Source organism: Sitophilus oryzae, unplaced genomic scaffold (genome assembly GCF_002938485.1).
Source record: "Sitophilus oryzae breed Bouriz unplaced genomic scaffold, Soryzae_2.0 scaffold_971_pilon_pilon, whole genome shotgun sequence".
In the NCBI taxonomy this organism is placed as follows: Eukaryota; Metazoa; Arthropoda; class Insecta; order Coleoptera; family Curculionidae; genus Sitophilus; species Sitophilus oryzae.
Window position 1 is genome coordinate 440,920 of NW_022147607.1, and position 25,431 is coordinate 466,350.

General features: G+C 31.5%; 1 protein-coding gene across 1 annotated transcript; it reads right to left on the reverse strand.

Moving 5' to 3' along the window:
- Positions 1–228: 228 nt before the first annotated feature.
- Positions 229–24,583, reverse strand: LOC115891177 (guanine nucleotide-binding protein subunit alpha homolog). The gene is made up of 2 exons (XM_030911580.1): positions 24,037–24,583; positions 229–1,064 (listed from the first exon to the last, which is right to left on the reverse strand). The coding sequence occupies exons 1-2, from the start codon at positions 24,520–24,522 to the stop codon at positions 438–440; spliced, it is 1,113 nt and encodes a 370-aa protein (XP_030767440.1). The 5' UTR covers positions 24,523–24,583; the 3' UTR covers positions 229–437.
- Between the last annotated feature and the right edge of the window lie 848 nt (positions 24,584–25,431).

The window sequence follows — 25,431 nt, forward strand, 5'->3', positions numbered from 1 at the left end:
CGTATTATTGTTGTGTTGTCCTTATTATCCGCATTGAGAAAATACAACAATTTTTGAAATAAACACGATTTAAAATTCAGAATTGGGTAAAGTCACCCCACTTTACGGTATATTAGAAACTCTTTGAGCAGACCAGTATTACGTGGTATTACCTCTGAAAAATCCGAAGCTTCAACAAGATTGTGTTGGCATCAAGTTCCTTTCAAAAATGCAAGAATAAAACAAACAAAACCTATCACATTTTTGTAATTTGCTTAAACTAAACGACATTGTACTCTTATAATAACTCTTTGAGGTTTCAGTTAAATCGTACTACTCTTTCTCTGATTAGAATATATATTAAGACTAATTAAACTTAGTCAGTCTTGTTTTTTTTATAAAAATGTATCTTTTTCTCTGTTCTTTTTACACAGCCTAAAAGCGACGCCCGTGATCGTTCACTGTAACATCAAATTCTCCAGATTCCTGTGAAGGATAATGTCCTTCACGTAGTAGAAAACTATTTTTATGTTTTCCGTATCCACCGCCGTCGTGAAATGATGGTACAAAGGTTTCTTTTTGTCGCGTTTAACACTGACGAACAATTGGAGAATGAAATTTTTTACGTCCTCTAACGAACGACTATTTCCAGGGAAATGGGGGAAGAACCAACCGATGTCTGTTTCAGGATTTCGTAGTTTCTTCTTTAACAGGTCGTATTTATTGAGAAACAAGATTATCGAGACGTTACTAAAGATGACGTTATTGACTATGGTATCGAAAATATCTCTAGACTCGTCCAGCCTGTTTGTGGATCGATCTTCGACCAAAACTTGGTCAAATTCCGATGACGATACGAGAAAAAGTATCGACGTGACCGAATCGAAACATTGGAACCATTTCTGTCGCTGGGACCTTTGCCCGCCAACGTCGACGAAGAGGAATGGGATATTGTTGATGGAGATGACGAACTCGGTGATGCCTTTGGTGGCTTTCCGGCAGTGGAGGATGTCTTGGTTGGAGGGGTTGTAGCTCGGTTGAGATATCCTTTCGAGGTTGTTCAGGAAGTACTCGATGGAATCGCTCTGTAACAAAAAAAGAGAGATTGTAGAGGTAATACAATATGATTGAAAAAAAACGGCGTCAGCGATGGTTTTGAAATGAAGATCGCAGTCATTCTATTTGTAAACTTATATGGGAAATGTCATCGATCGTCATTTCCAAGCTAACTAGACGCCATTTTTTAGATCGCATCGTATTAATACCGGGTGTTGCATCGCCGAGCGGGACATAGGAAATCCCATGTAAATTTTAATGGGGTTAATTATTGACTTCCCTAATTATTTTAGAGTATAATTCTATTTAGGTTTATTGAAGAACACTAAAACCCACATTCAAAAGAATAACTTTAGATATTTTTGATTAGCCCGTTTACGAGTTATCGCCGATTTCTTTTTAACTATTTCTCCTTTCTTATGGCCCTGTATTTACTTATGAGCACCAGTAACAAGGTAAAAGATAACTGTCAAATGAAGTTGTCATTTCAGAAATTTATCTATTTAGTGCTGTATTATATGTTTATTATTATTATTAAAAACTCATACCAGTTCGAAAATATTAGTCATGAATTACACTACCGAAGAAAAAGTATTGATGATTAAATGGTATTATCAAGGAAATAGTTATCAAAAGGTGTCGGACATGTTTGCTGCTCGTTATCCGAATAGACCGATACCTGGAAAATCTACAATCGCAAGGAATATCCAGAGATTTGAGAACAAAGGTACCCTAACAAATAACTGCAGATGTGAAGCAAGGCAGGAACAAAGAGAAGATGCAAGAAATGATACCGACTTGGAAGTTTTATTGTGCGTGGAAGAGAACGATGGAAAGATCGGCACAAGGAAATTTGAGGATGAAATAGGAATAGATCACACTACAGCGTTTCGAATTTTGAAACGACATAAATACTATTCCTTCAAATATGAAAAGCACCAAGAGCTACGAGATGGGAACGAAATACGGCGGCAGGCGTTTTGTTTTGATATGATGGAAAGAGCAAACACGGATAGGGAATTTTTAAAAAACATACGTTTCACTGACGAATGCACGTTTCCCTTAAATAATGAACCCAATGTTCAAAATTATCGATATTGGAACAAATCCATATGTCTGGGAATTTTTTTTATACCCAAATCTAGACGAGTTAAAAAACGCTATTTCTGCCGAATGCAATAGAATTTCAGTTTACCAACTAGCGAATGTAAGAAGAGAATTTTATGATCGCCTGGGTTATTGTCTAGCAGTCGATAGAGGAATATTTGAACATCTTCTTAAATCCTAAAGTTCTAACAATTTAATAGTACCTAAAAATAAGTTATTGAATATTGTAATAATACTATAATTAAACTTGTAATTGATTACTTTATTTTACTTTAATTCATATTAATTTGTATTTATAAATACATCTTTAAGATTTCCGATGTAGGAATGAGTTTTCAATAATAATAAAGCACTAAATAGGTAAATTTCTGAAATGACAACTTCATTTGACAGTTATCTTTTACCTTGACTGGTGCTCATAAGTAAATACAGGGCCATAAGAAAGGAGAAATATTTAAAAAGAAATCGGGCGATAACTCGTAAACGAGCTAATCAAAAATATCTAAAGCTATTCTTTTGAATGTGGGTTTTAGTGCTCTTCAATAAACCTAAATAGAATTATTCTCTAAAATAATTAGGGAAGCCAATAATTGACCACATTAAAATTTACATGGGATTTCCTATGTCCCGTCCGACGATGCAACACCCGGTATATAGTGTGCCATATTGAGAACGACACTACTGAATTTAGAAATTTTACATGATAAGATTGGTTTGGTCCACTGCTGCCTTTCTGGCAAAGTGTTTTTATCAAAATTAAAAACTAGGATATAAAAAATACTATACAGGGTGAGTCTTAAATAAGTGCAAATATTTTCAGGGCTTGTATATCTCGATAAAAGAAACATATTTTCCCTTTACTGTTTTTCAAAGAAGTCCAAAATAACCGAGTTATTTTAGTTTGAAAATTTCCAAAAAATAGTGGGGTATGTTAGGTTAAAATTATGCCAAAATATTTCACATCTGGCAACCAATGCACCCTTTTGGATTTAGATAGTACATGGATAGACAAGTCTAAAAAACCCGGGACACAAATTTTTCTGGCCCTCTAGCGGTCTTGATGACGTAATCAAAATGGCCGCCAAAATTTTTAGATACGCTTCTATATTTCGCGCTATAAGTCAGTTTTACTTTCCGAGAGTAACAAATATTGTTAGTGATTATAAAAGAGGAGGAAACGCGCTTTTTAATGGTATATTTCACAAAATTATTTACGTTTATAATAACAAAAATATTTGTTACTTAAAAAAAAACGTTTTTTAATTTCATTTTTTTGTCAGATTTTTCTAAATAACTTGAAATTCGATATATGTAGCTAAAAATGTGTTTGTATACTTTTTCTTCGCAAAAAAATACCTTTACAATGGTATATACCTATATATCTTCTATTTTATCATAAACAGTTGCTAAAAATCTGTCAAAACAATGTAGCGTTGCACAGCGTTAGGGCAGCAATGTAATTTATAGATTTCGAAAAGTAATACAGCGGTTTTGTACCTGCTAAAAAGCAAAAAAATTAATAACTAATTTTTGATGAATATGTCAATAAAGTATAGCTCTTTTCGGAAGACGAAACTTTGATTTCCGTTTTAAAATCGCACACATGAAGCACACTCAAGGTATAACTGTAAAGTAACTTTCAAACATTAGTTACAGAAGTCATATCCAGAGTAGAGGATTTGCATTCACGAAATGACATCCAGACTTTCCAGACTGTCTTTTTGCCAATGCTACCAAATGTGGAAACTGTGTCGCAACCTGTAACAGAATGAAAAGCCAACAAATTATTGCAAATTTCCGGTGAGAGTTTGGCACAAATCTCATGAATTGGAATGCATTTTCTGTTTTTGCCAGTACCATACTCAATCGATAGTTCATCAATATCTTTTATTTGTGAGAACAGTGATATTGAAATAACCACCACATCTGAGTCTACAGTTCGTATTAAGATGCGAGTATGTCCATTTTCAACTGCATGCTTAACATGGAGAAGCATGCGCTTCTGCTTCTTCCATCTGCTTCTTCGTGTGAGGCTGGAGAAATGCTTGATATATCCATATTTGTTGACGCGAGGACTCGATCTTCATAAGTACATAGAACATGTTTCCCTGGATACTCCTCCCTCACCATTTTCTTCGCTAGCAACTGGAACAATCGTGTCTTGCATCCAAAATTTACATTTTTAGGGAGCTGCGATGTTTAAAATATGTTCTAAAAAAATTATTTTTTTACAAATACATTAAAAATTACAGCAATTACATTTGATAGTTAAACATTAAACTCATTAGGTAACGCTACAATATTTTGGCAAATTTTCAAAAACTGTTTGTGACAAAATAGAAGTCATATATACCGCTCATAAGGTAATTCTCTGACGAACAAAAAAGTATATGACACGTTTTTAGCTAAATGTAACTGATTTCAAGTTATTTAGCAAAATGCGATTAAAAAAATGAAAATTAAAAAAAATAAAAAATAAAATTTCAAATATTTTTGGTTTTGTGAACCTAAACTATAAAACCAAATACACCGTTGGGAAGCATGTTTTCTCCTAATTCATAATCACTAAAACATATGTTAATATCGGAAAGGAAAATTGAGTTATAACGGGAAATCTAGAAGCGTGTCTCAAAATTTTGGCGGCCATTTTGATTACATCATCAAGACAGCTAGAGGGCCAGAAAAATTTGTGTCCCGGGCTTTTTAGACTCGTCTACCTATGTCCTATCTGAATCCAAAGATCTTTTCTGGGTTTACTTCCTTGTAAATTTAATCTACTGCATCTGTTGCTTATTATCAAGAAATTATATTTTTTAATTAAAAACTAAAAAAAAATCCAAAATATATTTCAAAAAATTCCAAATTTTCCAAAAAAAAAACTAGCGAAAATAAACTCAAAACCGTGTTTCTGGGGAGAAATATACTATCCCTAAAAATATTTGCACTTATTTAATACTCACCCTGTATCGTGCCTAAAATAATAGTATTTTGTTGGGAAGATCTTTATAGTTTTATATTAAAGTCTTTCACATTTAACAATAACTACAATTAGCCCAGCATCTCTCATTCCCCTTTCAGTTCCCTTTAAAAAACAAATTATTTTTTGTGTTCCTCTGTTGTTACTAAATAATATTTATATTGTATTCAAATATTGACCTAAAATGTTTCATACGATGATTCTTTAATTTAGCGTAATTTTAAATAAATCATATAAATCGAACATGTGATTTCACATTGCGGTTGCTGCGGTAATGACAATCAGTAATGATAAATTAGGTTTTTGTTGTACTCGCTCACGACAGCAAAATTATCAAAGTAGGTGGAAACATTAAAAAGGTTGGCGACCAGTGTTCACAGTTGGCGACCATTTTCATCATCTTTAAACCGGCCAGGACAAGCCATGAAAAACATCAGACGATGAAATTTATTGGGGGGAGAGGTTCAAAAGTCCTAAAATTCGTGTGACGTAATTTATGGGTCGCTCCCAAGGCTCCTTCATTAAAAATTAGGGTTTTAACACAGCAATAGCCTTCTAGATTGAATTTTAAAATAATTTTTTTAAGTGAAACTGTCAAAACTTGACATGTGATATGTCATTTTATTCATGTGTCATGTTCTATCGAATAAAGTAAAAAAAAAAGGGGAAAGGTGAAAACAGTGACCGAAAACAATTGAATACGTCAATCAATCCTAATTTATGTCATATGCTAACATACCAAATCTCGTTTTTTTATCTGAAAAAATAAAAAAGTTATAGGGGTGAGCCACTTTGGAGAAACACCCGGAACATTATATAGACAAATAATAGTGTTGTTAGAATTTCATGTAGATTACCAACAATCAAGGAATATACCTATATGTATAGGTGGTTCTATTTATAAGAAAGCAATTAGCAGACACGCACAAAAAGGGCGCCAAGTTAGCTTGAAAAATTGAAAATGACTATCAATGACATTCCTCATATAACTTTACATACCGTGCTGGCAACTGTTACTTGTGGGTCGGCATTTACATGTGTGGAAGTAAATCGCATAGGGATCTTATTAAGACGGAATGAGAGAAATGCGACCGACCGACGCGACGCGTGTCGGTGTGCTGTTGCGGCGTTGCCGATACGCCTTTCCCTATCAAGTAAAGTAAAATCACGATCGCAAACCGCTTATTTTTAAAAGACTTTTTTTTTCAAGAGATAACTAGATAAAATCATGAGGTTTGTAATGTTTCTGAGCATCTGAAATGGAATTATAAGGATATCGTTAGGGTGTCATTTTTTTTATAACGAGAAAACGTCAGTAATCGCGATAATTTAAAACTCAACTTTTTAACACATAACAGGCCATAACTCAAGAACCACTTTAGATATTGAAACTTTTTTTTTATTTTCAAGATCGGATATTTTACAATATGTTTACATAAGAAAAATTCGATAAGGTTGTTTTTTCCTTTCAAAAATTGTAAACAATCCATCCATTTACTTTTAGAGCATAGCAATTTTCAGCAATCGTGTAATTTTTTTATTGATAAAGATTTTCACATACTGTCTACAAAGAAAATACAGCAGAAATATTAACAAAGTTCTTGAAAAAAACTACAATCTATTATTTCTAACAGATTTCGAGATATCGATTTTTGAATTCAGAGTTCTAATAGCGCGACCACTATCGAACACCCACTCAATTCCACTTATTTTTTACCAAAAATGCAAGTGTTTCAACTTGCACTTAAAAAAATTCAAGCTATAGGGAAAATTACAACGACTCGTTAATAAATAAACAAATCAAGTATCACGAGACGTAATTAAATCGTGAAGCTGAACGCATGACGTACACCTTTCCCTAGAACTTTAAGTACCGACAGAGGTATTGATTGGGACGACCCGTCAACTGCGACAAATCTGCTATGTCCCCTTCCACGTCTCTTAGCGATGTGCACAGTTTCTCGGTTTATTTAATACGTTTGGCAACGTGTTTACTGTCCTCTCTTTGTTCAGTACATTATAAACGCATTGTACTCTTCTTACATACGGAAATCTCAACCCAAGACTAACCTTTGCCAGCTCTTAGTATAAAATTACAACGATCTTCATTTCCAAGCCAACTCTGACGCCGTTTTTTTGTCTAGTGACTTGAGGTATCAAAATAATTACATCGATGTAATTCTACTATTTATCCTCGAAAAAATCTTTTGTATGCCAGACTGAGAGACTCTTCTTTGACCTAGTTGTGGCGCCTATTTGGCACACCATCCGATACCGACTTCCATTCGGATGATTTAAAATGTTTTCTAAAAATAAATCTCTCGAATATCTGGATTTAATTCTTGTCCTTCATTGAACATTCCATTATAAACGAATACTATACATAACATTAAAATAATAAGTTCATTGAGATAAAACTATTGGAATTGGAACTACAATTCATTCAGATTCATTTTAGCAACTCTTGGCTTATTCAGAACATGAGTAAAGTCAAAATCAAATTTAAATAAATAAAACAAAGTCAGATTACTGACACCATTATACAGGGTGGTCCGAACTGTATTCCGGAAACTTCGGCAGCATATTCTGCAGACAAAAGTAAGTAAAAAAGTTGCTATAAATATATGTCCCAAAATGCTTAGTTTCGTAGATACAGGGTGTAGAAGTTTCATTTTTATTTCTATTTTTTCCAAATAATTTCTGAAGTGACGTCAATATTTGGATGAAAATTGGTGTCTGGAAGTTTTTTGACATGAGAAATTTGATTTTGATGTCAATATGAATCCTGTTTATACGGGGCCCCACCTACATGTGTTTTAACTGTTTTGAAGAGTAATAATTTTTCGTCTGTACCTGTATAAAACTACTGAGTCAAAAAATATATATGACGTTACTTCAGAAATTATTTGGAAAAAAATCGAAATAAAAATGAAATTTGTACACCCTGTATCTCAGAAACTAAGCATTTTAGGGCATACATTTATATGAACTTTTTTTTACTTATTTTTATTTGCAGAATATGCTGCCGAAGTTTCCGGAATACAGTTCGGATCACCCTGTATACTTTGTAATTGGATTATTTTGATTCAAAATGTTTATTCAAAATTTTTGAATAAACATTATTAATATTATTATTATTATATTTGAGTAAATTTTACGTGGTCATATATGATATAAAATAGAAGGTGTTCCATTTGATAAAAAGTTATGATCGAAAAAAAAACGACGTCATAGTAGACTTAATTTCTCTCTTAAATCAAAATTAATATTTTTAAAAATACAATTTTAGTGCGACTGGAAAAGTTCGGATGTCTGCTATTTGACATAAAATTTCAAAAATAGATTAATGCGCTAATATATGAATTATAGTACAGAAAGCGTGTAGGTGAAGAGATCTGTTGAGTCTATAATTCTTAAACGACCATAAATGATTATTTCAATATTATTACTTGTTGCGATATCCGATCGGCTGCACCTTCAACTGCATCAGCTGCAAATATGCATGTGATTAAACGTATCAATAATGCTCAAGAAGGTATGACAATCACCAGTCGATGGTTCACACGCCTGTTTGTGATTTAACTCGTATTTATTATGTAGGTATGTGTAGAACTTGAGCTCCTCAATGACTCAACTTTTTTTACATGAATTTTTCTTATGAGAAAATAATCTTTTAAAATAAGCTTTTGTTTACATCCTCTAAAAAGAAGAAAATATACTTTATATACAGGGTTGTTCACCACATACGACACGGAGTATGTAGCTAAACGATGAGATTTTTACAAATTGTAAGTTTGGGGTTCGTTGAAGGACTATTAGAGCTACAATTTAAAAATATTTTTACAAGATACAGAGTGTCCCAAATAAATAAAAAATATCAAAGTTGTATTTTTTTAAATGGAACACCCTGTATATTATTACATTTTTAGTTTCTACGATTAAAATAAAGGTAAATTTGATTAAGGTTTATTATACTTAAAACCTTACCGTTTTTTGAAATATTTTCAATTTTGTGAAATTGCAGTAAAAATTTTAAAGCTTCATTTCTCCAAGGGTATCAATGTTTTTAATACTAAATATTTAATGAAGTTTATTTATTGATCAGTTATTGCGTTGCAATAATAAAAATAATACTACCTTATACAGAGTGTCTAAAAATTTATTTTAAATAATTATTAGCTTCAAACGGCAATAACTTCTTTAATTTAAATGGAATGCCCTGTATATTTTCGAGAATCAGATGCACAATTAAATTGTCTATCAAATTGTATTATACCATTTTTACCTATCCCTTCAAGTTTTCGTAGAAAATGCATTTTCTTATAATTTAGACCTCATTTATCAATATATCCATGGAATATTGACATTTTAGATTGTTTTTAAAGCAACAAATGTACAAAATGTACAGACTAGTAATATTATCGTTTTTAGCAAAACGATAATATTACTAGCCCATTTGTATGCAAAAGAAAACTATTTAAATCTTTATAAAAGAGTATACCATTAATTAAATATAACACCATTACTTCCGCCCATATACTAATTAATGACATACTTAATTGTGTTCGTTAATAAATTATTATAAATAAATGTGGATTTTTGAGTCAGAAATCAATATAATAATAAGTTATCAAATTAAAGTCTTTGTTGTTATAAATAAGCATTTATTAAAAAATGAAATATCATTTTTGAGGTGTTACTTTTTATCACACTGTCTAATGCCCATACAAAATTCAGTTTTTTAGTATTTGGAGCAATTATTATTAATCAACGGAAACAGTCAGTTAATGTAGTTTGAATACTGGAATCATATTAATTGGTCCTCTTTAACAAATATTTAAACAGTTTTTTTTTATTTTTTTAATGAAATAAACGAATTATATCGACAATATTAGTATCTGTACTCTTTAAAAATTTGGTACATGTTTAAAAATTGTTTGTTTTGATATCATCTGTCATGCCATATGAATGAAGTTTATTCCATCTAAGAGGTTGATAGAAAAATGTTCACCCCCACTATCAATAAAATGTACCATTTTACCAGCGCCAGCGGTAAAATACCGTTTTAGGTTCGTTATAAAAGAAAAATCTTACGATAATATTAAAATTTGAGGTTCGTTTTATCCGAAAGTTCGGTATAAAAGTAATATGATATATGCAGCCTCAATGACAGTATGAACGGTTTTTTTTATAAGCCTTGACATATGATATGTCATTCTACTCAGAGCGTCATTTTCTATCGAATAAAGTAGAAATATACCGAGGATGCCATTTAAATATCAAAAGTTGTAGTTATTTCCGGTGAAACAGGAAGTGATCAAAAACAATTGAACACGTCAATCAATCCTAATTTATGTCATATACTAACATACCAAATATCGTTTTCTAAATCAATAAAAAAATTATAGGGGTGAGCCACTTTCGAGACGCACCCGGTATTTCGTTCTTCAAGCTGAGAAATACGTCCTTTCGTTCCAACAATTATTTCTATGAATGTGTTTTAAACGATTCAACGAACGCAGAAAAAAAAACATGAATAGGCCGGAATACAAGAACCTACCGATTAAAAAATGATATAAACAACCTCATCTCGAATAACTTCTCACATACATTTACGCGATTCCGGGTAAACATAACGGTACACAACCTTGAACACAATCAAGGTAAATGGATCACTCAGGTTTACAATACGCCTTATGCCATAAAATAAAGAGCCGTCTGATGGATAATATTCTCTCTGCTTTATTAAATGACAGAGATCAGAGGCGGGTCAAAGACATTTAGAAAAGTATAACAGTCTTTTAATTCAAAACGCTTCAATAAATCTAAATAAACAACAAATTATCCTCAACATAAACAATTTAAAATTTTTGATTTTACATCACTGCAATTATGCCACATAATAGTGCTTAATTTATACGGAGCGATCAACAAAAAGTATTCCGATATTAAATATACACTATATCTATTCATCAAATGAGCACAAAGTTACACTTGCTCTTGTAACGTTTAAATACTTTAATAGATTGAAAAATAATTGTAAAAGATATAACATATACAGGGTGTTTCAAAACAAATGCGAAAAACTTCAGGGGGTGATTCCTTGTTCAAAATAAAGGGTAGTTTGCTTCACAAACGTTGGGTCAAAAGTCAACCATTAGGGAGATATTGCGGTACAAAGATGGCGGAAAAATAATGTTTTTATTTTTTATCTTGAAAACGAAAAGAGATAGACCAATAAAATTTTATGGAAGCATTACTGTTATGGAAACACACTTTCTGGTAATTTTTTCACTTTTTTAAAATGAGTGGAAGGGGTTGAAATAAACTACCCCTATCATTCTTGTTAACGAAATTTAAAGAAAAATCTTATCAAACACATGCAAAATTAATTTGGATAGTTTAGTTTGTTTAGAAACTTTTTTATCTCTTGTATTTTTTTGATAAAACTCACCGATTTGAAATTAAAAAATAAAATGTAAAGCATTACATGTCAGGACAAAAAACATTTTCTGATAAAGAATCTAGTGGGCTGCTGTAATTTTTTTAAGAAAAAATCTAGTCGGCCGCTGTTATTTTTAGGATGTTCCTAATATTATTTTATTTGACATTACTCTACTGCAATACGTTATTATCTAGATGATTATTATTCTCGTTATTATCACTAGATTCTTAATCTAAAAATGTTTTTTTGTCCAGACATGTAATGCTTTACATTTTATTTTTAATTTCCAATCGGTGAGTTTTATCAAAAACACAAGAGGTAAAAAAGTTTCTAAACAACCTAAACTATCCAAATTAAAGCATTCGCATGTGTTTGATAAGATTTTTCTTTAAATTTCGTTAACAAGAATGATAGGTAGTTTATTTCAACCCCTTCCACTCATTTTAAAAAAAAAGTAAAAAATTACCTGAAAGTGTGTTTTATACTTAGTAATGCTTCCATAAAATTTCATTAGTCTATTTCTTTTCGTTTTCAAGATAAAAAATAAAAACATTATTTTTCCGCCATCTTTGTACCGCGATATCTCCCTAATGGTTGACTTTTGACCCAACGTTTATAAAGCAAACTACCCTTTATTTTGAACAAGGAATCACCCCCTAAAGTTTTTCGCATTTGTTTTGAAACACCCTGTATAGATAGAGAAAAGAAATAACATATACAGACCGGACCACCGTAGTAGTAACATAGGCAGAACCGGACGAATTAGCGTATACCTGTCCGCCGGATAAAAAGCAGGCGAAAAAATAAAAATAGGTAGATATGTGATAAGAATGTGTCAGAATTTGTATTTATTCGTGTTTTAATAGCCAAAACGAATACATAGATTCTCGCGACAGTTCTCGTGTAAAATTTATTTTTTAAGTAAAATAATGGATGTTTACGAAGTTCGTGAGAAAATTCAAATTGTAAAATGGTATTTCCAAAATAGGTCTAATCGGGATATTTTTCCACAAACTTTTGTAAACAGGCCAATTCCATCTTTACCTACTGTATCAAGAGTTATTAATCCTACAAAAACACAAAAAGCCTGATGTGTTGATTAATGAAGAACAGGAGTTAAAGCAAGTGTTCATTTGTGCTACCGCGGATCAAAATCCCACGTTTTCAAGTAATCAAATTGCTGAGGTGGTTGTCCTGCCCACAATGCCCGTATTGTTCAAGAATATTGGAACAATACTTTTCCCAACCGTTTAATTAGTGGATATGGAACTATTTTGTGGCCCGCTAGATCACCAGATCTTTCTCCCAATAACTTATTTTTGTGGGGTTATGTAAAATCCAAAGTGTATGGTCATAATAGTGCTAATAATCTGGATGAGCTTCAAGTAAAAATACGAGAGGCTTTCCAAACTATTAGCCCTAATATGTCAGCCAATGTCAGCCGGGGATTTTACGACCGCCTAGGCTTCTGTCTAGCACAACAAGATAGTCTTTTTGAACACTTGTTATAACTTTTTTTTATTTAGAGTAATATTTTAGTTTTTTTTTGGGTTTAGAGAAATAGTCAATACATGCCATTATTGACGAAAAATAAGCACGTTGAGTAGATAGTTATTTTACTGAAATAATAAATTTGGGAAATTTTTATTTTTTTAAATTAATCATATTTTTTCTGCAAAAAATTATGATAAAACAGTTTCTGTTGAACTTTTAGCACAAAAACATTTCAAATTTATGATTTCAGTCTAATAACTATTTAATCAACATGTTTTATTTATGTCAATGATGCCAGGTATTGATAATTTCGATTCCAAATATCTCGAAAATCATTACTCGTAGCGATTTTTACCAAGAGACCTTTTCCACGTAGAAAACGTCGTAAATGTATATTTTTTTACTCAGTAGTTTTGTACAGGTACGGACGAAAAGTTATTACTCTTCAAAACAGTTAAAACATATGTAGGTTGCGCCCTCTACTAGTAGGAGTCACATTGACATCAAAATCAAATTTCTCATGACAAAAAACTCCCAGACACCAATTTTCATCTAAATATTGATGTTACTTTAGAAATTATCTTCAGAAAAATCGAAATAAAAATGAAACTTCTACACCCTGTATCTCCGAAACTAAGCATTTTAGGACATACATTTTTATACGAACTTTTTTACTAGTTTTTATCTGGAGAATATGCTGCCGCAGTTTCCGGAATACAGTTCGGACCACCCTGTATAGAAGGATGTGATTAATAAGTGATAATCATTTAAGTGATTATCGCTTGGTGGCCATATTGTAACTGTCATTTTTTGAAATATTAATTCAGAAGTCATTTCTATCAGTTCCACAAAATATCCCGTCAATTCTTATTACAAAATGGCAAAAGAAAGATTTGGTAAAATAGTAAAATTTATGTTTAAGATAAGAAGGATATATGTACTTTATTTCGTTGTATAATCTTTTGAATACAACTCGATGTTTCGGGATTACCGAGGGGATTACCTCATACTTTTGCCTGACACTCAATGCGATACCGGCAACACTCCTCCTCCTTCAGAGTCGTAGTGTTGCCGGGTAACGCGTTTCGTGTCAGGTAAAAGTATTATTCGGTAATCCCGAAACATCTTGTGGTATTACATTCGATAATGCATTAAGAAACACAATTATTGATGCCAAATTATTAGAAATAGTATTATTGAAAGCCGGTTTATACGGATTACAAGGTAAAGTAACAACTATTCGTAATCTACGTCTAAGTCAGTGCTATAATAAAACGCCATATAATATGTTTAAAATAAGAAAGTTGACATCACCAGATCTTAACGATAAATAAAGAATCCGTCCGTCGCAATTTCGAGCAAATATTCTTTCAGGTAAACGTACCGTAATTTCCACCGTTTAACGGCACATTTCCTCAATTATTTTTATCAGCGGGCTTATAAAGAAGGTCTATAAACCAGTAGGTACAATAAAATTGAGATACAAGTTCCACGGGCAACACTTGATATGCATTATAACTCATTAGCGAAGATGACAGCTTTTTAACTTAACCGTCTATTTAGAATAGGTAGAGATAGAATAGCAATAATGCGATTTTACAGTTTTTGATTTAGTAAGAAAAACTGTAAGATTTTTTTATTATATTTTTTCTAATTCTAGGTTCTATATAGGGCAGGGTTGTGTAACGGCGCGTAGAAAATTAATTTTCTACGTGTATGTAGAAAAGTCCGTAGAAAATTTAGAATAATGTAGAATATTAAATTATTAAAATTAAAATAAAATTCTTGGTAAATAAATAGTTTTGTAATACTTTAAGCTTAATTTTTTTTTACCAGCATACCTTGCAGTCAAACATTGTTCTTTTTAGAGCCTCTTTTAGTGCGAAGTGTACAAGATAGATTAATAGCCGTAAAAACTCATCGGAACTTTATTAGAATATTTTGAACGACAAAGCGATAGAAATGGTCCTTTATGTCCCTTAAGTGCCTTTCAGGAGACGAGTTTTGTTGATGTAAATAATAACTGTTTATATATTTATAATTAATTTATATTTGTTTCCTAAAATATTTCGATTTAAAAAAATATATAAAAGTGGGTAACGCTGTGCCGGTCAAGCCTAATCACGCGACTTAAAGTTTATTTGATGTGAACTATAGGTGTATACCGGGTGCGCCTCAAAACTGGCTCACCCCTATAACTTTTTTATTTTTTCAGATTAAAAAACGAGATTTGGTATGTTAGTATATGACATAAATTAGGATTGATTGACGTACTCAATAATTCTTTTCGGTCACTTCCTGTTTTACCGGAAATGCCTATAACTTTTGATTTTTAAACGACACCCTCGGTATTTTTTTACTTTATTCGATAGAAAATGACACTCTGAATAGAATGACATATCATATGTCAACTTTTGACATTTTCGCTTAAAACAAAACTGTATTTTAAATTTTAATCTAAAATGGCTGTATTAAAAACACTAATTTTTAATCAAGAAGCCTTGGAAAAATAGGTTTAATCGTCTAATGTTTTTAGTGTCTTGTCCTGGTCGGTTAAAAGATGTTCATATCGTATTTTTAATCATATCTCAATTTTTTCAAATGGAACGAGGGTAGCTCATTAGCATATTTGGGAAAGGCATTTTTTTACGAATAATTTGGTACCACACACTTGGTATTTCGAGTCAAATTTTCGCTATGAATCGCATGTTGCAATTTCAAATAAACCATATTCGAAAATGTCAAAAGTTGATATATGATATGTCATTCTATGCAGAGTCTATCGTTTCCGGTGAAACAGGAAGTGGCCGAAAAGAATTGAATACGCCAATCAATCCTAATTTATGTCATAAATATATTAACATACCAAATCTCGTTTTTTACCTGAAAAAATAAAAAAGTTATAGGGGGTGAGCCACTTTTGAGACGCACCCGGTATATTCTCCCTCTAATATACCTTTCCAAAATAACCTTTCTATCCCATCCCACATCTTAAATTCATAATTAAATAAATAAATTTCCCAAATGAAAATTATGAACAGATATACGAACTGAAAATCCTTTTAATCGGCTCAGCTTTGTTTTGCAAAACCGTATAGGTGAACGACCCAGGTCTATTCGTAATAAGTTGCAAATAATGTTTCAAGGTGTTTGATACCTTTTAACAAAACATGCGTCGAGAGAGTAGATCGGAAATTCGATACCCAATGAAATAAATATACGATTGATTAGTTATCAGTGAGGATTAGTCAGTAGCGGTTCAGTGAACTAAGGCCCAGTTTTGTTGAGGTTCCAAACAGAAATCAATAAATCTGGATGATTCTTGCAGCTTTAAAAAATACTCTATAAATCAGAACTTGTAACACCTTTACCATTTGTTAATATAATAAGGCGTGCTACCATTTGTTGTGTTAAGGTGTTTTAAAGAAAAATACTGCGTAGCAGTTTTAAGAATCGCTTGTTAATATACTAAAAAATCGCAACAGAGACTACGGATGTACCGGATCGGGTATTTGGCCGATCCGGCCGGAACAGAAAATCCGGCCAGTAACCGGACTGGATGCCGGAATTCCGGTCGGATCGGCTGTTATATCGGGTCCAATCCGTTGTATTCCAATATTTATAAGTCTGGCAATAGTGTAGTGATTTCAGCTCATTAGATTAATTTCTTAAGCAGTGTTTTCAACTTAGCGGTTTTCCTGCTATATCTAGCGGCTTTTTTGAATAATAAATAAGTAAAATTAACAGAAAAAGTATTAATTAAATTCTATAAACAGTGGCTTTTTTTTCAAAATTAGCACCGATATTCGCGTAATTACAATACATCCTTAAAGTACCTAGACCTAGAATCGTCAAAAGTAAAGGTAAAATCCGTTTTTAAAGTGATGAGAATCTTACCAAAAGGTAAAAATCTAGAAAACATGACAAAATTTCACTTCTAATATCGCTCCTACCGGATTCTAGCGGTTTTTAACATACGAATTTAGTGGATATTCAACTCCTGTAGAAATTGGTAGCATAATATACAGGGTGGTCCGACCTGCATTCTGGAAACTTCGGCAGCATATTCTGCAGATAAAAATAAGTAAAAAAGTTCGTTCAAGTGTATTTCCTAAAGTGCTTAGTTTCAGAGATACAGGGTGTAGAAGTTTCATTTTTATTTCGATTTTTTCCAAATAGTTTCTGAAGTAACGTCAATATTTGGATGAAAATTGGTGTCTAGGAGTTTTTTGACATGATAAATTTGATTTTGATGTCAGTATGACTCCTACTGGTAGAGGGCGCCACCTACATAGGTTTTAACTGTTTTGAAGTCTAATAACTTTTTGTCCATACCTGTATAAAACTACAAAAATTTATAAAAAAAGTATAAAACTACGACTTTTTATGCAAAAAATATATATTTGTAAAAATCGCTACGGGCAACCGTTCTCAAGATATTTAGAATGGAAAAAGTCAATACATCTCATTATTGACGAAAAATAACTCGTTGAGTAGATACCGTATGATCGAATAAAAACGGCGTCAGCGATGGCTATGCAATGAAGATCGCTGTCATTTTATATGTAAATTTATATGGAAAATTTCATCGATCGTCATTTCCAAGCCAACTGGACGCCGTTTTTATTCGATCATACGGTATTTATTTCACTGAAATAATAAATTTGGGAAATTTTTATTTTTTTAAATCAATCATAAATTTTTCTGCAAAACAATGATGATAAAACAGTTTCTGTTGAACTTTTGGCACAAAAACTTTCAAATTTATGATCTGTCTAATAACTAATAACTATTTAGTCATCATGTTTAATTTATTTATGTCAATGATGACAGGTATTGATAATTTCGATTCCAAATATCTCGAAAACCAATACTCGTAGCGATTTTTACCAAGAGTCATTTTTTACGTAAAAAACATCGTTAATGTATATTTTTTTATTCAGTAGTTTTATACAGGTACGGACGAAAAGTTATTACCTATTCTTCAAACCAGTTAAATACTATGTAGGTAGGTGGCGCCCTCTACTAGTAGGAGTCAATTGACATCAAAATCAAATTTCTCATGCCAGAAAACTCCAAGACTCCAACTTTCATCCAAATATTGACGTTACTGCAGAAATTATTTGGAAAAAATCTCGGTTTAAGTATATTTTTTTTAAAATTAACAATTTAAGAACTGACAATATTTTTTTTTATTTTTTATATGGGACACCCTGTATATTTTTAATTAGTTGAAAAGAATTTAAAATTACCTTTCCAAAAATATAGAATACTTCATATTTTTATACGAAATTATTGCACAGGGTGTTTTAAAGTTAAGGCAAAAAACAACTCTTTGATTAATCAAAGAGTTACAGAAGTTAGGGTTAACCCTAACTTCTGTAATAAGATAATAAGACAAATGCTCACGTTTATAAAAAAAAACTGAGTTTACAAATTAAAGTAGATAATATATTTATATACAGTTTGCTAAAACAATCATGAAAATTAACTTTAATGAACTTTAAATTAAACGAAAAAAATTTCAGTTGAGTTTTTTGCATCTCAGTATATATTTAACTACCAATTGTTCACGATCAAATTTTCCAGTTCTTTACCAATTAAAAAATCGGCATATTGGAAGCAAAATATAAATATTATTCCAGGAAGAATATCGTTAAACGGTGCAAATTTATTAGAGCGTTTTACGATTATGATCACAAACTGACTGCACCTTGAATAATAAAATGTTTTAAAGTGATGCAAACATGGCAAAATTACCATTTGCTTTGACCAATTTAAGCAGGAAATAATTTTCTATTTTAAAATATTAAGTCATTAACCATTTGAGTGAATTAGCTGGTTCAGAAAAATTAAACGGAACAGCCACAATGGCAGTAGAATAATAAAGGCTGTCAGCGAAATAAGACTTTTCAAAAAGAGACGTCATCATTTGATTGATTGATAACTAACTAACTCACTAAATTGATAATAACAGAAGGCACGTAATAGCTAAGACATAAAATACAAACATAAATTAATTTAATAATGAATCATGTTCGCTCAAAATTAATTTAATATATTAAACATCATTCATTAACATTGGATATTTTGCTTTATGATGCAATCTTGATATTTAAAATATTCATAGTTACAGATTACAGAGTATGTCGAAAAACTTCAAAGATACCTATATTAATCTCCTTGCACTAATTTTTATTATTCAAAAATACTATCTACAGGGTGACTCAAACTTTGAATTGACACCATCAGGAAAATGGTAAATAAAAATGCAAACATGGTAGGTATGCTATTTTCCGGGTCCGTTACAGTAGCCTCCCCCCCCCCCCGGTTGTCCAAACTCTTTAATATTTTAGCACTGTATTGCACCCACCTAGCACTACCTAGCACCCAACTTACAGAGCTAGCACCACAACCCCTAGCGAATTACAGAACATTTTAACTGGATTAAAGTAATGGGTCCGTTACAGTAGCCCCCTCCGGTTGTCCAAACTCTTTAATATTTTAGCACTGTATTGCACCCACCTAGCACTACCTAGCGCACCCAACTTACAGAGCTAGCACCACAACCCCTAGCGAATTACAGAACATTTTAACCGGGGTGTCTAATGAGTCCGTTACAGTAGCAAGCAATTTTGATGTTAGAATATTTGTAGTTTCCATGCCCATATTTATTTGTACCGGGCGTTGCCAAATTGTTGAAAAAAAAAACATAATCTTTAGGAGTCTCTCACCGATTCACCGGTTAGGTTAGGTTGAAGTCAGCTGCCAAGAATTTTTTAAAGCCCTCAAGAAAAAAAGGCGTTTTAAAATCAACATCTAAGACCAGTTCGACCGTTTTGTGGGATGTCGTGATGCAATTTTTCGATCCCAACTTTCTTAGTGACAATAAAACGAAAGGTGTTGAGACCCATTTGCAATCAGTTTCCATTGTTTTATATCGAAAATAGAAAAAAAGTTACTTTTCCTTAAACAATTTTCGCAAATAGAATAAATCGTGGCTAGAAGGCATTTTATTAGTTACAGGGAATTCAAGCTGAACTGGTGGACGCTTAAAAGTTTCATTTCAATCGGCTAGTATAAACAAAAAACAAAGACTCGTTAAAGGGTTAATAGAGGACCTTTCAAAAGAAGATTGGGTTTTGCAAGTACTGTGAGCTTTAGGTCTAGTGGGAGTAGGGATGCTGCTGTAATAATTGTTGAAAACTCTGAAACTCTATCGAAAGGCACTGAGTTCAAAAAATCAATGAATGACACCAATAGTCAGTTCGGCAATTGTCCTCAAGACAAAAACATCCACATGATGTTCTAGTTAAATAAAACAAGATGATATGCAAAAGCCTTTTTTAAATTTCTTATAACTTCTAATAAAATTAAATGATTTATTAGTTTTAATATAAGTTTAAAATATTGTCTTAGATCCTTACTATATACAAATTAAAATTGAACATCTATTTTATTTATTTTTTAATAAAATAGTATTTTTTAAAATAAAATATACAGGGTATAACAAGATTACAAAGTAATTAAGAAATAACTGTTAAATAGAGTTTTTTGTAAGTGTTTCATCTGATATCATAATTTTATTTATTTGGCAATAGTTTACAGTACGGTTTTTGTGTCATGTATATTATAACAGTTTTATGCCCATTAGTTTTATTATCTCGTATTACGAGATAATAAAGTCCTAAACATCGCTGATGTTTTGTCCCACTAGAATTGCCATCCGCCCTAGTATCTATCTATATATCTGTAGTGCTAGCTCTGTAAATTGGGTGCTAGGTAGTGCTAGGTGGGTGCAATAGAGTGCTAAAGTTTTAAGGAAAAAAATTCAAACGGGGGGGGGTCTAGCGTTACACTTTAACGGACCCCTATTTTCCCACTATTTTTCATTGCATTTCTATTCTGTGTCCTAGTTCTGTGTATTATAGTATGTCACTAATTTAAGCTATAAGAATTTTTGCTAAAAGCGTGAGTCAGGATTTTCTTTAATTCGGACTTTCCAATATTTGATGCAAGCATTATTTATTTTGACAATAGTTTCTACTTGTATCAATATTATAACTATTTTAATCTTTGATAATTAAGAGTCCATTTCACTAGAGAGAGTACCAAAATAAGCGTTCGGTATTTAACGTTTTATGTAAAACTGGCAAGGTATTTTTACACAAATGAAGAAGGAAATTAAAGATAAAGGATTATACTATATTCATATTGTAGCACATTCTTAGACAACTTTATTTTTAAGATTTTGATGGTCAAACATCAACAAAATATTTCTTATGTTTGGACTAAATTTTCTCGAAAATTAAGACACAATTTAAAATTCCGTTACAATACGGAAATATACTGAAGTTTTGTGATTACAGTGATATATAATTTATATGGTTTTGTAACAAACTGATCGCTTTTTTATGGCAAATTCTGAAGCTCTACAAACTTTAATCAAGCCTTAATCAAAGCACGTGTGTATGGAATTTTAGGTCTGGCTTAACATAACAGGATCGGGCTAAGCCTTAGGCAGATTTCTGAAATATAATATACAGGGTGTCTCAGTTTTTAATCGGAAAAATTTAATAGACGACAGAACTTGCAAAAATATCATTTTGCAAGTTCTATCGTCTATTAAATTTTCCCGATTAAAATCTGAGACACCCTGTATATTTCCTTCGGCCTTTACCCGACCCCTGAGAGCAACCCGAACAGTACAGCGTAATAGACTCTTAAATATTGTCAGTACTCCAAATTGCTGGAAAATGCAGCTAATTGCTGTTTTAACAGCTGCTTGTAAACCTTAAAGTGCAAACATATAAAAACGAATTCTCCTTAAACACAATTTTGTAGAAAAGTAGAATTAATAATGTAGGAATGGGAATACCTATAAAAATAAAAATTCAAAGAATCAGAAAGTCAGTTTATCAATCTTGATAAATTTAGTAATAGTTGGGACATCGCATTTATAAACCAAGTTAAAAATACCTGTAACTCGTTATTAAAAATAAGATTAATGATACTGTTAACAGGTGAAATAAAAAAATCTGTTGAGTTGAAGAAAACTGTAATCTATTTAGTTCTCGCTAATTATTATTTATTAGCCTACGAAAAATTTAGCTAATATTTTATCCGCCATTTCGTAAAAGCAATATGGGAAATCCAAATTTTTAAGGAAAGCTTCATGTCTAAGATTATCTTCAGTTATTTGTTTGGCTGTAAGAGTGTTAGTAGGTACTCTTAAATCGGGATAGTTTTCGAGCTTCCGCGATGCCAGATTGTAAATAAATCTTGTAAAATGTAAATAAAAACACTGGCCCATGGTTATACTCTCACATTAATTTTGCATTTCAAAGAAAGGTTTACTAAATTTTTGAGAATACTATTTTAATCTGTATGGTTAGAGTATTTAAATTTTTGAATAACGTAATTCTATTTTTAGTTCTTATATTTAAATTTAGAAAATTTAAATTAATTTAGGATCTTTTAATTCCTATTTAATAATAACTATTTACTTATTACTTAATACCAAAAATATCTCTAAAATCTATCCACATTCTCAATATACTGATGATCGAAAAAAAAACGGCGTCCAGTTGGCTTAGAAATGACGATCAATGACATTTACCATACAATTTTACATATAGAATGACAGCGATCTTCATTTCATAGCCATCGCCGACGCCGTTTTTTTTCGATCATTTTGTATATTTTTGATATACATCAGCTTAACTCACATTTAAAGTAAGATTAATTTAATATACTTAATTGCCCAGGTGCAGGCTATTTTTTTAGATAAAGAAATATGTAAAATCATTTTTTTAAATAACTTTGTGGTAGGTATTATAATTATTGATAAATCGGTTGTTTTGTATTATTTAGGGATACGTCAAATTTATTTTAAGATCTTACACATTAAATTTTCTTACAAAAAAAAATCAAGAACCAGGTAGATAATGCTTAATTAGAAGGAACAAATACCTAGCAATATAGGAAATTAAAAGTAGGTTTCAAAAAGGAATATGAGTAAAATTATTTGAGTGAATAAAGACTTGAAAAAAATACTTCAAAATCATTGACCTAAGTACATTCATGATTCAGCTGATGTCCAATAAAAAGTAAAGTAACTTAATTAAGTAGAGGAAGGAAATAATCATATATCATACTTAGGTATGTGAATTGCAGTATTTTTTAAGACTATTGCAGGAGAGAAAATGCTTCGAATAATGTATTTATGTCTTCACATACCAATTTTAAAAAACAGCAGTGTATTGTTGAGTTTAAATTTACTAATATCCTTATTATACAATATACACATTCAGCCCCAGCATTCAGTGATTAAAGAATAAATAATAATAAATTAATAAGATATATTTTAGAAACATATTTGGAACCCGAGTTAGAACCATATTAGACTATGGTAATTTCGAGGGTAATTTATATAAAACGCTTTTAAGTTTCTTTCCCAAACAAAGAACAGTTAGTTATAAATCATTTGTCATGAAAAAATTCACGTGTCCTTATCAAAATAAAGCAAATATTTGCACTTATTAATGAGTCATAATTGCCTAATTTATCACAGATTTTTAAAACAATTATGAATATTATTCTTTTAATAGTGAAGTATATTTGAAATAATTTCATACTGAAAAACAATTCTGTAACAATAGGAAACATTTTAAAGGTGCTAAATACCTAATTGTTAACAAGAGATAAAAGTAGTTCATATGGATTTCCCCCCAGTTTTACAGAAAATCTGCAATGTTAGCTAAACGTCAATATACAAAGGAAGTTAATTTGACTGACTTTATAGGCAGTGTCTGTGAAACGAATATAAATGAACTTAATCAGATCATATCAGTCATGAAGTGTTAATTAACCCGAGACAAGTTTATTTTAATCATATCCTTTAGTATGATATTATTGGAATTATATACATAAAACTATACACAAATTGGACAAATGTAAATAATCATATCATATTTACCAACTGAAATTCTCTTCTCCTCTCGAAGGCTCTACGAATTCCAGAGTCTTTCCACAAACTTGATAATAAAGGAGCATATTGCATAAACTGTCTAGAATCTAGCACCAAACTGTTATTAAACTTTAACTGTAAAAGTTGATTTCCCAGGTTAATATTGTTGTTTTCCTGCCAGGGAATGTTGAGCTTGTCTCTGGCATCTACTAATACTTGCATTCCCTTCAACACATTTTGGTATATCACTTGTTGGTACTCTCTAACTTGTTGGTTTTCAAATTTAATCCCATGAATAATCCTCATTTGTTTAAGAAACGTAGATTTTCCACTCTCTCCCGCTCCCAGTAGTAACAGCTTCACTTGTCTTTTGAGGGCTTGTTTGTCTTTCTCGATGATCTTGTCGATTTCCTGGCTTTTGTAGCGCTGTTCTATTTCTTCGGGACTAAACTTAAAACGCAAACAACACGGGCACGACCACCTTAAAGTGGACATTTTCAATTAAACTACTAAAAAAACTTTTAAAAACTACATAGCTGTCACGAGAACCACACAGAAACTGACATATCTTTTATCGTACGCGTGCGCGCGATACAACTGTCAAGCGTCATGCGCTAGCCAGGCCCGTACTTAATTTCTTTAGTTTATTTCTATTTCAAATAATTAATTTTATTCGAGAACAGTTTAATTTTTTATACACTTATTTATTTATTTACCTTTCTTCTTATGTCAATACCTAACCGTAATAAATGTCATTTTATGGCAATTGTCAAAATTGAATGTTGAAAATTGATAGAATTTTGATAAATATGATTACAGAAATATCTACCACAATGGAAGAAGTTTACACGAATCTAAAAAACATAGAGCTGTTTGATGTTAATACACCTGAAGATTTGTACAAATTATTTTTCTTTTGCCACATATTCTCTTGGATAGTTGTTATGTGGAAACTGCGAAATTAATGTTATACGCTGCGAAATTAAATACTTTGTTATGACTTGTTATAATTTGGTAAATTTGCATATGTTAATTACAAATGAATGGAAGCATTTGTTTTTTAAAAGTAAAATAAAGTAAGTAAAATAAAGAAATTTCATTCTATTACGAAAAAATACGCCTTCCTGCTCTGCTTCCTATATTTTAAAACGGGTAATTTTAGTTGCCTATATAGGCCTATATTATAGGATCATAAAAATGGGCGTCGGGGTTGGTTTGGAATCGCTGATAAAATAACATCAGCGATTCCAAACCAACCCCGACGCCCATTTTTATGATCCTATAATATAGCCTAAATGAAAAATATACGAAATAATACACATGTACTGATTTCTTTCGAAAATCGACAACTATGAAACTATGATCTCTTCCCGGACACAAACGGTACACTGTGAGACAGGAAAT